The sequence below is a fragment of the Zeus faber genome (assembly GCF_960531495.2).
Source record: "Zeus faber genome assembly, chromosome: 17".
Lineage (NCBI taxonomy): Eukaryota > Metazoa > Chordata > Actinopteri > Zeiformes > Zeidae > Zeus > Zeus faber.
This window is the reverse complement of record NC_137204.1, coordinates 30,657,689-30,671,866: the sequence shown is the minus strand read 5'-3', so window position 1 is coordinate 30,671,866 and position 14,178 is coordinate 30,657,689. Positions and strand designations below refer to the sequence as shown.

Here is a 14,178-nt window from a genome sequence, read left to right as displayed (position 1 = left end):
CCTGGTGAGGTCAGCGTTGACAGTTCTTATGTCTTGATGTAGAAACTCCGTCTCAGTCTCTGTTCTCGCTGTGTGGCTGTGGAGGCTCTTGCTCCACCACAGCAGCTGGAACAGTCCGTTGTTGGGGTGATGAGGATCCTTCATGATGCTGCAGCTCTGCTACTACACCTCCTGGTGTATAAGTCCTGCAGGGAGGGGAGGGTAGTTCCAGTGGTACGTTGGGCTGAACGCACCACCCTCTGCAGGGCCCTCCTGTCCTGAGCAGTTCAGTACAAAGCAGGCAGTGGTCCATCACCTCCTCGTGGTAGGCCTTCTCATCGGCGTCGGTGATCAGGCCCACGACAACGGTGTCGTGAGCAAACTTGATGATGTTGGAGCTGGACCTGGCCACAGAGTCATGTGTGTACATGGAGCACAGTAGGGGGCTGAGGACGCAGCCCAGGGGGGATCCTGTGTTCAGGATCCTGTGTTCAGAGTGAGGGAGCTGGACATGTGCTTCCCCACCCTAACCTCACCCTAACCCCACCCTAACCCCACCCTAACCCCACCCTAACCCCACCCTAACCACCTGGGTCCGGGCTGAGGGGAAGTCCAGGATCCAGGCACACAGAGTATTCAGTCGTAGCTCCTTCAGCTTGACAGTCAGTCTGGAGGGACTATGGTGTTGAGAGCGGAACTATAATGGATGAACAGCATCTGACATCAGCCCCTTGCAGCCATCCAGGTGCATGAGCGTGGTGTGCAGTACCTGGATGTGCAGTACCTGGATGTGCAGTACCTGGATGTGCAGTACCTGGATGTGCAGTACCTGGATGTGTAGTACCTGGATATGCAGTACCTGGATGTGCAGTACCTGGATGAGCAGTACCTGGATGTGCAGTACCTGGATGTGCAGTACCTGGATGTCTGGAGACCGCGTCATCCGTGGATCTGTTCTGCTGGTACGCGAACTGCAACGGGCCACCGGACGGTAGTCATTCAGGCAGGCTGTGGAGGCGATCTTCAGGACAGGAACGACGGTGGACCTCTTGAAGCAGGACGGGACCACTGATTCAGCCAGGGAGGTCTTGAATATCGTAGTGAACACCGGAGCTAGCTGGTTAGCACAGGTCTTCAATACTCGTCCAGATATGCCGTCTGGGCTCGCAGCTTTCCTGGTGTTGACCTGCATCAGAGCCCTCCTGACGTCATGCTCAGACACTGAGAGTGGGCGCTCATCCCCAGCGGTGTAACTCCAGTTAGCTGGTTAGCTAGCGGTGCTGTTGCCAGACTCAAAGCGTCATAAAAGGAGTTCAGTTGGTTGGTGAGGGAGGTGTCCACACTCGTGGCTGGGGAGGAGCTGCTCTTGTTGTGAGTAATAGTCTGCAGGCCCTGCCACAAGCGTCTGGTGTCCTGTTTCTCCACCTGTAGCTCCACTGTGTCTACGTCCGTTTGGCGTCCTTCACCGCCCACCGCATATTGTACGATGTAATTGGCCATATTTCCAGATACAAGACCGTCGTTGTAAATGGCTGTGCGAGCATTCAGAGCGCAGCGGATGGATTTATCGACACACGGCTTCTGGTTTGGAAATATCCAAACTTTCACCGTGGGAACGACGCTGTCCGCTGACGTAGCTATGAAGCTCGTTGCTACTTCTGTGAACTTGCTGACGACACTGGAACTTGATTGCAACATGTCCCAGTCTACGTCAGTCAGAGCGTCCTGAAGCGCAGCCTCTGATTGATCCGTCCAACGCTTCACTTCCCTCGTCACCACCAGTTCTTGCATGATCAGAGGCCTGTAAACAGGAACCAGCGAGATCATGGCGTGATAAGATTTCCCGAAAGCAGGGAGTGAGAGGGTCTTGTATCCCTTCTTGTACGGTGTGTAGCAATGGTCCAAATGGTCCAATGGTCTCCTCTGGTGGCACACGTGATGTGTTGGTTGAAATAAGGCAGAACTTTTTTCAGGTTGGCCCTGTTAAAGTCCCCAGTCACCACCACAGCCGCGTCGGGATGTTTGTTTTGAAATCCGCACATCATACACGTCCGACAGAGCTGTATCGGTGTTCGCTTGCGGTGGGATATAAACGGCTGTAATGATGACCGTGCTGAATTCCCTGGGGAGATAAAATGGACGGCATAGGATGGTCAGCTGTTCCAGGTTTGGCGAGCAGGAGCGGGAGAGAGACGTGGTGTTGTTGGGGTTACACCAGCGGTTGTTTACCATGAGGCAGACGCCTCCACCTTTGGATTTCCCCGACTCCCCCGATCTGTCGCCGCGGAACACGGAGAAGGACTCGGCTGGACGGATGGCTTCATCCGGCACCAGCGGGTTCAACCATGTCTCCGTCAGGCAGAGGACGCAGCAGTTCCTCGTGTCTTGTTGGAATTGATTGTAAGAAGGATGCTTGGCAGAGGTGGACACTAAGGTTTGCGTCCTCATTCTGACCCGAAAGCCGCCTCGTTTACCTCGGTACTTCCTCCGTGGGCCCACCCGTGGAATTTCAGTCGGCCACTCTACTTCAACGGATAAAAAGTCCCAAAGATGTTCTTTTAGGGAAGTTTTTATATTCACACACACACACATCCTCCTTTTCATGGCTCCTCCCCCAACACCATTTAAAGCCTGTCCCAGAGTGTCGGGTTTCGGGTTTCGGCCTCCTCGGCGGCCACGCCCCCTGGAGCATTTGGAAGGTGCTTTTATTGACGTGGCTCCACAGGAAGCTTCTGTCCTGATCCAAGACAAACATCCTGTAGTTTGATTGGTTTCACTAGTTCTCCTTTGTATTTCTCCACTATCTGTGTTTCACAATTAAATCATTATTTTCATTTTTCCTGGACGTTCATCTTTTTTTTCATGTGAATCATCTAATTCTAGAATCTTCATCTTTAATATTTCTTTTTTAAACGTATTTTCTTGGAGTTTCTCATCTGGTATATTTCATATTTCATATTTCATATTATTCCATTTGACCATGAGGTTCTTCAGGACACTCCCGTGCGCATACAAATGGACTGATTTGGAATTCAGAACACACACACGTGAGATAGAGGGATGGAGGGATGATAGAAGAACAATCTTAATTTGTCACACAGCACACGGTGGTTCCTCTGCGTTAGATAGAGGGATGGAGGGATGATGGAGGGATGATAGAGGGATGATGGAGGGATGATGGAGGGATGATAGAGGGATGATGAAGGGATGGAGGGATGATAGAGGGATGATGGAGGGATGATGGAGGGATGATGGAGGGATGATGGAGGGATGATGGAGGATGATGGAGGGACGGAGGGATGATAGAGGGATGATGAAGGGATGGAGGGATGATAGAGGGATGATGGAGGGATGATGGAGGGATGATGGAGGGATGATGGAGGGATGATGGAGGATGATGGAGGGACGGAGGGATGATAGAGGGATGATGAAGGGATGGAGGGATGATGGAGGGATGATGGAGGGATGATGGAAGGATGATAGAGGATGATGGAGGGATGATGGAGGGATGATGGAGGGACAATAGAGGGATGATGGAGGGATGATGGAAGGATGATGGAGGGATGATGGAGGGATGGAAGGATGATAGAGGATGATGGAGGGATGATGGAGGGATGATGGAGGGATGGAGGCTAAACAACGAGTGTTAATGTTTTATGTCTTTGTGTCAAATTATTTATGGATAAATCTGTTACAGGACATGAACAATACATGATGGAGGATGGGGGGGGGGGGGGGGCGGATGGAGGGGGGTGGAGGGATCATGTCCTTCACTCCATCGCAGCTGAACCTCAAATCCTGCGGGATTTAAACAGATCCCGCGGGATTTAAACAGATCCCGTGTTAAGCTACAGGACGTTAGCTGGTGTTAACCCGTCCAGGTCTCCATGGTTACATTTCATCCCAGCCCGTGATGCTCGGATCACAATTGGTTGGATATTGAAGGTCCCGCCCCCTCCTGCTCAGAGACAAAGCCAGTGTTGTTGTGTGGTGTTACCACGGTTACTAAGGCTCCGTTCACACTGTAGGCCCTGCTCACTGTGACGGACGTGTGTTGTTGTTGTGTGGAGTGAATGAATAAATGAATGAAGGAAAGAACGATTCAAAGAATGAAAGAAAGAAATAAAGAATGAATGAAAGAAAGAAAAAATGGAAAAATGAAATAAAGAAATAAAGAATGAATGAAAGAAATAATGGAAATGAAAGAAAGAATGAATGGAGGAAAGAAAGAAAGAAAGAATGAATGAATGAGTGAGAGGGGAGAGGAGGGCCTGCCTTAGCTCCTCTTCCTCTGTGCTGGTTGCAGTGGCCCGGACGCAGTATGAGCGGGCGGGGGCGGACGTGACCATGCGCTGCGGTGCGCTGGGGCCCGAGGCCTCCGTGTCATGGAAGGTGAACGGCAGCGACGTAGGGGCCCGACACCGCCTGGAGGGCCCCCTGCTGGTGCTGCCGCGCGTTGACTCCGCCCACAACGGCCTCTACAGCTGCTTTCAGGACCCACACGGCGAGCGGCGCGACACCATCAACCTGCGTATCGGTGGTAAGTGCCACGCCCACTGAGAAAGATCTGTCTATCTGTCTGTCTGTCTGTCTATCCGTCTGTCTGTCTATCTCTGGGACATGGGGCTTATCTTTATTGCTAACTGATTAGCCGTCATAGCTGACGCTGCTTTAAATGAGCTGTCAGGCCTCCTAGCTAACATGCTAACTGGCTAGCCTCCTAGCTACCATGCTAACTGGATAGACTGCTAGCTAACATGCTGACTGGATAGCCTGCTAGCTAACCCACTTAGCGCGAGGAGCGTGGCGGACCCCGCCACAGGGCGGATCACTGATTAACTGACTGAGTGCAGTTCATGGAGAGAGACGTCGTTTATCAATTTACACTATCACCATGGAGACGGGCAGACGGGCGAGGGAATTGAATTAAGAGAGAGAGAGAGAAGGAGAGAGGGAGAGAGAGACAAATAGAGAGACAGACGGAGAGAGAGGGAGAGAGAGGGAGAGAGAGACAGAGAGAGACAGATAGAGAGGGAGGGAGACTGATAGAGAGAGAGAGACAGACAGGGACAGAGAGACAGATAGAGAGGGAGAGATAGATAGAGAGAGAGACAGAGAGAGACAGATAGATAGAGAGACAGATAGAGAGACAGATAGAGAGAGAGACAGAGAGACATACTGTAGATAGAGAGACAGATAGAGACAGATAGAGAGACAGATAGAGAGAGACAGATACTGTAGACAGATAGAGAGAGAGACAGATAGAGGGACAGATACTGTAGACAGCTAGAGAGACAGATAGAGAGACAGATAGAGAGAGAGACAGATAGAGAGAGAGACAGAGTTTGTTAAACTTCAGGCGATTTAACAGCTGTAAAACATTCACGTGCACAATGTCTGTATATCTCTGTCTGTCTGTCTGTCTCTCTGTCTGTCTGTCTGTCTGTCTGTCTGTCTGTATGTCTATCTATCTCCGTCATTGCTGTCTATCATTCCGCTCCATTCATCTCTCGCTCCATCTCTAGTTTCCTGCATCAAACTCCAAATGTAGAACATGTAAACATAACGGCTGCTGCTCAGTTATTATGTGAAGTCATAAATTCACTACGTCACAATGTCATAAAATCACTACGTAACAAAGTCATTAATTCACTACGTTACAAAGTCATAAAATCACTACGTCACAAATTCACTATGTCACAAAGTCATCAATTCACTCCGTCACAAAGTCATCAATTCACTCCGTCACAAAATCATCAATTCACTCCGTCACAACGCCGTCAATTCACTCCGTCACAAAGTCATCAATTCACTCCGTCACAAAGTCATCAATTCACTCCGTCACAAAGTCATAAATTCACTCCGTCACAAAGTCATAAATTCACTCTGTCACAAAGTCATAAATTCACTGTCACAAAGTCATAAATTCACTCCGTCACAAAGTCATAAATTCACTCCGTCACAAAGTCATCAATTCACTCCGTCACAAAGTCATCAATTCACTCCGTCACAAAGTCGTCAATTCACTCCGTCACAAAGTCGTCAATTCACTCCGTCACAAAGTCGTCAATTCACTGTCACAAGGTCATAAATTCACTAAGTCACAAAGCATAAATTCACTACGTCACAAAGTCATACATTTACTACGTCACAAAGTCATAAATTCACTCCGTCACAAAGTCATCAATTCACTCCGTCACAAAGTCATCAATTCACTCCATCACAAAGTCATCAATTCACTCCGTCACAAAGTCGTCAATTCACTCCGTCATAAATTCACTCCCTCACAAAGTCGTCAATTCACTGTCACAAAGTCATCAATTCACTCCGTCACAAAGTCATCAATTCACTCCGTCACAAAGTCATAAATTCACTCCGTCACAAAGTCATCAATTCACTCCGTCACAAAGTCGTCAATTCACTCCGTCACAAAGTCGTCAATTCACTGTCACAAGTCATAAATTCACTCCGTCACAAAGTCATCAATTCACTGTCACAAAGTCATAAATTCACTACGTCACAAAGTCATAAATTTACTACGTCACAAAGTCATAAATTCACTCCGTCACAAAGTCATAAATTCACTCCGTCACAAAGTCGTCAATTCACTCCGTCACAAAGTAATCAATTCACTCCGTCACAAAGTCGTCAATTCACTCCGTCACAAAGTCGTCAATTCACTGTCACAAAGTCATAAATTCACTACGTCACAAAGTCATAAATTCACTGTCACAAAGTCATAAATTCAGTACGTCACAGTCATAAATTCACTGTCACAAAGCATAAATTCACTACGTCACAAAGTCATAAATTTACTACGTCACAAAGTCATCGATTCACTCCATCACAAAGTCATCAATTCACTCCGTCACAAAGTCGTCAATTCACTCCGTCACAAAGTCGTCAATTCACTCCGTCATAAATTCACTCCGTCACAAAGTCCTCAATTCACTCCGTCACAAAGTCGTCAATTCACTGTCACAAAGTCATAAATTCACTCCGTCACAAAGTCATCAATTCACTATGTCACAAAGTCATAAATTTACAACGTCACAAAGTCATAAATTCACTCCGTCACAAAGTAATAAATTCACTCCGTCACAAAGTCATAAATTCACTCCGTCACAAAGTCGTCAATTCACTCCGTCACAAAGTAATCAATTCACTCCGTCACAAAGTCGTCAATTCACTGTCACAAAGTCGTCAATTCACTGTCACAAAGTCATAAATTCACTGTCACAAAGTCATAAATTCACTACGTCACAGTCATAAATTCACTGTCACAAAGCATAAATTCACTACGTCACAAAGTCATAAATTTACTACGTCACAAAGTCATCGATTCACTCCATCACAAAGTCATCAATTCACTCCGTCACAAAGTCGTCAATTCACTCCGTCACAAAATCGTCAATTCACTCCGTCACAAAGTCGTCAATTCACTGTCACAAAGTCATAAATTCACTACGTCACAAAGTCATAAATTCACTGTCACAAAGCATAAATTCACTCCGTCACAAAGTCATAAATTTACTACGTCACAAAGTCATCGATTCACTCCATCACAAAGTCATCAATTCACTCCGTCACAAAGTCGTCAATTCACTCCGTCACAAAGTCGTCAATTCACTGTCACAAAGTCATAAATTCACTACGTCACAAAGTCATCAATTCACAGTCACAAAGTCATAAATTCACTACGTCACAAAGTCATAAATTTACTACGTCACAAAGTCATAAATTCACTCCGTCACAAAGTCATAAATTCACTCCGTCACAAAGTCATCAATTCACTCCGTCACAAAGTAATCAATTCACTCCGTCACAAAGTCGTCAATTCACTCCGTCACAAAGTCGTCAATTCACTGTCACAAAGTCATAAATTCACTACGTCACAAAGTCATAAATTCACTGTCACAAAGTCATAAATTCACTACGTCACAGTCATAAATTCACTGTCACAAAGCATAAATTCACTACGTCACAAAGTCATAAATTTACTACGTCACAAAGTCATCGATTCACTCCATCACAAAGTCATCAATTCACTCCGTCACAAAGTCGTCAATTCACTGCGTCACAAAGTCGTCAATTCACTGTCACAAAGTCATAAATTCACTACGTCACAAAGTCATCAATTCACTGTCACAAAGTCATAAATTCACGACGTCACAGTCATAAATTCACTGTAACAAAGCATAAATTCACTATGTCACAAAGTCATAAATTCACTCCGTCACAAAGTCATCAATTCACTCCGTCACAAAGTCATCAATTCACTCCGTCACAAAGTCGTCAATTCACTCCGTCACAAAGTCATCAATTAACTCCGTCACAAAGTCATGAATTCACTCCGTCACAAAGTCATGAATTCACTCCGTCACAAAGTCATCAACTCACTCCGTCACACAGTCGTCAATTCACTCCGTCACAAAGTCGTCAATTCACTCCGTCATAAATTCACTCCGTCACAAAGTCCTCAATTCACTCCGTCACAAAGTCGTCAATTCACTGTCACAAAGTCATAAATTCACTACGTCACAAAGTCATCAATTCACTATGTCACAAAGTCATAAATTTACTACGTCACAAAGTCATAAATTCACTCCGTCACAAAGTCATAAATTCACTCCGTCACAAAGTCATAAATTCACTCCGTCACAAAGTCGTCAATTCACTCCGTCACAAAGTAATCAATTCACTCCGTCACAAAGTCGTCAATTCACTGTCACAAAGTCGTCAATTCACTGTCACAAAGTCATAAATTCACTGTCACAAAGTCATAAATTCACTACGTCACAGTCATAAATTCACTGTCACAAAGCATAAATTCACTACGTCACAAAGTCATAAATTTACTACGTCACAAAGTCATCGATTCACTCCATCACAAAGTCATCAATTCACTCCGTCACAAAGTCGTCAATTCACTCCGTCACAAAGTCGTCAATTCACTCCGTCACAAAGTCATAAATTCACTACGTCACAAAGTCATAAATTCACTGTCACAAAGCATAAATTCACTACGTCACAAAGTCATAAATTTACTACGTCACAAAGTCATCGATTCACTCCATCACAAAGTCATCAATTCACTCTGTCACAAAGTCGTCAATTCACTCCGTCACAAAGTCGTCAATTCACTGTCACAAAGTCATTAATTCACTACGTCACAAAGTCATCAATTCACAGTCACAAAGTCATAAATTCACTACGTCACAGTCATAAATTCACTGTCACAAAGCATAAATTCACTATGTCACAAAGTCATAAATTCACTCCGTCACAAAGTCATAAATTCACTCCGTCACAAAGTCATCATTTCACTCCGTCACAAAGTCGTCAATTCACTCCGTCACAAAGTCATCAATTCACTCCGTCACAAAGTCATCAATTCACTCCGTCACAAAGTCATGAATTCACTCCGTCACAAAGTCATCAATTCACTCCGTCACAAAGTCGTCAATTCACTCCGTCACAAAGTCGTCAATTCACTGTCACAAAGTCATAAATTCACTACGTCACAAAGTCATCAATTCACAGTCACAAAGTCATAAATTCACTACGTCACAGTCATAAATTCACTGTCACAAAGCATAAATTCACTATGTCACAAAGTCATAAATTCACTCCGTCACAAAGTCATAAATTCACTCCGTCACAAAGTCGTCAATTCACTCCGTCACAAAGTCATCAATTCACTCCGTCACAAAGTCATCAATTCACTCCGTCACAAAGTCATCAATTCACTCCGTCACAAAGTCGTCAATTCACTCCGTCACAAAGTCGTCAATTCACTCCGTCATAAATTCACTCCGTCACAAAGTCCTCAATTCACTCCGTCACAAAGTCATCAATTCACTCCGTCACAAAGTCGTCAATTCACTCCGTCATAAATTCACTCCGTCACAAAGTCCTCAATTCACTCCGTCACAAAGTCGTCAATTCACTGTCACAAAGTCATCAATTCACTACGTCACAAAGTCATAAATTCACTACGTCACAAAGTCATAAATTTACTACGTCACAAAGTCATAAATTCACTCCGTCTCAAAGTCATAAGTTCACTCCATCACAAAGTCATAAATTCACTCCGTCACAAAGTCGTCAATTCACTCCATCACAAAGTCATCAATTCACTCCGTCACAAAGTCATCAATTCACTCCGTCACAAAGTCGTCAATTCACTCCGTCATTATTCACTCCGTCACAAAGTCGTCAATTCACTCCGTCACAAAGTCGTCAATTCACTGTCACAAAGTCATCAATTCACTCCGTCACAAAGTCATCAATTCACTCAGTCACAAAGTCATAAATTCACTCCGTCACAAAGTAATAAATTCACTCCGTCACAAAGTCATAAATTCACTCCGTCACAAAGTCGTCAATTCACTCCGTCACAAAGTAATCAATTCACTCCGTCACAAAGTCGTCAATTCACTGTCACAAAGTCGTCAATTCACTGTCACAAAGTCATCAATTCACTCCGTCACAAAGTCGTCAATTCACTCCGTCATAAATTCACTCCCTCACAAAGTCGTCAATTCACTGTCACAAAGTCATCAATTCACTCCGTCACAAAGTCATCAATTCACTCCGTCACAAAGTCATAAATTCACTCCGTCACAAAGTCATCAATTCACTCCGTTACAAAGTCGTCAATTCACTCCGTCACAAAGTCGTCAATTCACTGTCACAAGTCATAAATTCACTCCGTCACAAAGTCATCAATTCACTGTCATAAAGTCATAAATTCACTACGTCACAAAGTCATAAATTCACTCCGTCACAAAGTCATAAATTCACTCCGTCACAAAGTCATAAATTCACTCTGTCACAAAGTCGTCAATTCACTCCGTCACAAAGTAATCAATTCACTCCGTCACAAAGTCGTCAATTCACTCCGTCACAAAGTCGTCAATTCACTGTCACAAAGTCATAAATTCACTACGTCACAAAGTCATCAATTCACTGTCACAAAGTCATAAATTCACTACGTCACAGTCATAAATTCACTGTCACAAAGCATAAATTCACTACGTCACAAAGTCATAAATTTACTACGTCACAAAGTCATCGATTCACTCCATCACAAAGTCATCAATTCACTCCGTCACAAAGTCGTCAATTCACTCCGTCACAAAGTCGTCAATTCACTGTCACAAAGTCATAAATTCACTACGTCACAAAGTCATCAATTCACTGTCACAAAGTCATAAATTCACTACGTCACAGTCATAAATTCACTGTCACAAAGCATAAATTCACTATGTCACAAAGTCATAAATTCACTCCGTCACAACGTCATAAATTCTCTCCGTCACAAAGTCATCAATTCACTCCGTCACAAAGTCGTCAATTCACTCCGTCACAAAGTCATCAATTCACTCCGTCACAAAGTCATGAATTCACTCCGTCACAAAGTCATGAATTCACTCCGTCACAAAGTCATCAACTCACTCCGTCACAAAGTCGTCAATTCACTACGTCACAAAGTCGTCAATTCACTCCGTCATAAATTCACTCCGTCACAAAGTCCTCAATTCACTCCGTCACAAAGTCGTCAATTCACTGTCACAAAGTCATAAATTCACTACGTCACAAAGTCATCAATTCACTACGTCACAAAGTCATCAATTTACTACGTCACAAAGTCATAAATTCACTCCGTCACAAAGTCATAAATTCACTCCGTCACAAAGTCATAAATTCACTCCGTCACAAAGTCGTCAATTCACTCCGTCACAAAGTAATCAATTCACTCCGTCACAAAGTCGTCAATTCACTGTCACAAAGTCGTCAATTCACTGTCACAAAGTCATAAATTCACTGTCACAAAGCATAAATTCACTATGTCAAAAAGTCATAAATTCACTCCGTCACAAAGTCGTCAATTCACTCCGTCACAAAGTCGTCAATTCACTCCGTCATAAATTCACTCTGTCACAAAGTCCTCAATTCACTCCGTCACAAAGTGGTCAATTCACTGTCACAAAGTAATCAATTCACTCCGTCACAAAGTCATCAATTCACTCCATCACAAATTCATCAATTCACAACGTCACAAAGTCATCAATTCACTCCGTCACAAAGTAATCAATTCACTCCGTCACAAAGTAATCAATTCACTCCGTCAAAGTCGTCAATTCACTGTCACAAAGTCATAAATTCACTACGTCACAAAGTCATCACTTCACTGTCACAAAGTCATAAATTCACTACGTCACAGTCAAATTCACTGTCACAAAGAATAAATTCACTACGTCACAAAGTCATAAATTTACTACGTCACAAAGTAATCAATTCACTCCGTCACAAAGTCGTCAATTCACTCCGTCACAAAGTCGTCAATTCAGTGTCACAAGTCATAAATTCACTACGTCACAAAGTCATCAATTCACTGTCACAAAGTCATAAATTCACTCCATCACAAAGTCATAAATTCACTATGTCACAAGTCATAAATTTACTACGTCACAAAGTCATAAATTCACTCCGTCACAAAGTCATAAATTCACTCCATCACAAAGTCGTCAATTCACTCCGTCACAAAGTAATCAATTCACTACGTCACAAAGTCATAAATTCCCTCCGTCACAAAGTCGGCAATTCACTCCGTCACAAAGTCGTCAATTCACTCCGTCACAAAGTCATCAATTTACTACGTCACAAAGTCATAAATTCACTCCGTCACAAAGTCGTCAATTCACTCCGTCACAAAGTCGTCAATTCACTCCGTCACAAAGTCGTCAATTCACTCCGTCACAACGTCATAAATTCACTACGTCACAAAGTCGTCAATTCACTCCGTCACAAAGTCATAAATTCACTCCGTCACAAAGTCGTCAATTCACTCCGTCACAAAGTCGTCAATTCACTCCGTCACAAAGTCGTCAATTCACTCCGTCACAAAGTCGTCAATTCACTGCCACAAAGCATAAATTCACTACGTCACAAGGTCGTCAATTCACTCCGTCACAAAGTCGTCAATTCACTCCGTCACAAAATCGTCAATTCACTCCGTCACAAAGTCGTCAATTCACTCCGTCACAAAGTCGTCAATTCACTCCGTCACAAAGTCGTCAATTCACTCCGTCACAAAGTCGTCAATTCACTCCGTCACAAAGTTGTCAATTCACTACGTCACAAAGTCGTCAATTCACTGTCACAAAGCATAAATTCACTACGTCACAAAGTCATAAATTCCCTCCGTCACAAAGTCGGCAATTCACTCCGTCACAAAGTCGTCAATTCACTCCGTCACAAAGTCATCAATTTACTACGTCACAAAGTCATAAATTCACTCCGTCACAAAGTCGTCAATTCACTCCGTCACAAAGTCGTCAATTCACTCCGTCACAAAGTCGTCAATTCTCTCCGTCACAAAGTCGTCAATTCACTCCGTCACAAAGTCCTCAATTCACTCCGTCACAAAGTGGTCATTCACTGTCACAAAGTCATCAATTCACTCCGTCACAAAGTCATCAATTCACTCCGTCACAAAGTCATCAATTCACTCCGTCACAAAGTCATCAATTCACTACGTCACAGTCATAAATTCACTGTCACAAAGCATAAATTCACTACGTCACAAAGTCATACATTTACTACGTCACAAAGTCATAAATTCACTCCGTCACAAAGTCATAAATTCACTCCGTCACAAAGTCATTTATTCACTCCGTCACAAAGTCGTCAATTCACTCCGTCACAAAGTAATCAATTCACTCCGTCACAAAGTCGTCAATTCACTGTCACAAAGTCATAAATTCACTACGTCACAAAGTCATCAATTCACTGTCACAAAGTCATAAATTCACTACGTCATAGTCATAAATTCACTGTCACAAAGCATAAATTCACTATGTCACAAAGTCATAAATTCACTCCGTCACAAAGTCATAAATTCACTCCGTCACAAAGTCATCAATTCACTCCGTCACAAAGTCGTCAATTCACTCCGTCACAAAGTCATCAATTCACTCCGTCACAAAGTCATCAATTCACTCTGTCACAAAGTCATGAATTCACTCCGTCACAAAGTCATCAACTCGCTCCGTCACAAAGTCGTCAATTCACTCCGTCACAAAGTCGTCAATTCACTCCGTCATAAATTCACTCCGTCACAAAGTCCTCAATTCACTCCGTCACAAAGTCGTCAATTCACTGTCACAAAGTCATCAATTCACTCCGTCACAA

At 43.7% G+C, this 14,178-nt stretch overlaps 1 protein-coding gene across 1 annotated transcript in view; it reads left to right on the top strand.

Annotated features, from left to right (window-relative positions):
* Window positions 1-14,178, top strand: part of cntfr (ciliary neurotrophic factor receptor) — an 85,067-nt gene that overhangs the window by 47,867 nt on the left and 23,022 nt on the right. Inside the window, exon 4 of the mRNA XM_080017816.1 lies at window positions 4,286-4,519. Coding sequence (XP_079873942.1) covers window positions 4,286-4,519 — 234 coding nt within the window. The remainder of the gene's footprint in view (window positions 1-4,285; window positions 4,520-14,178) is intronic.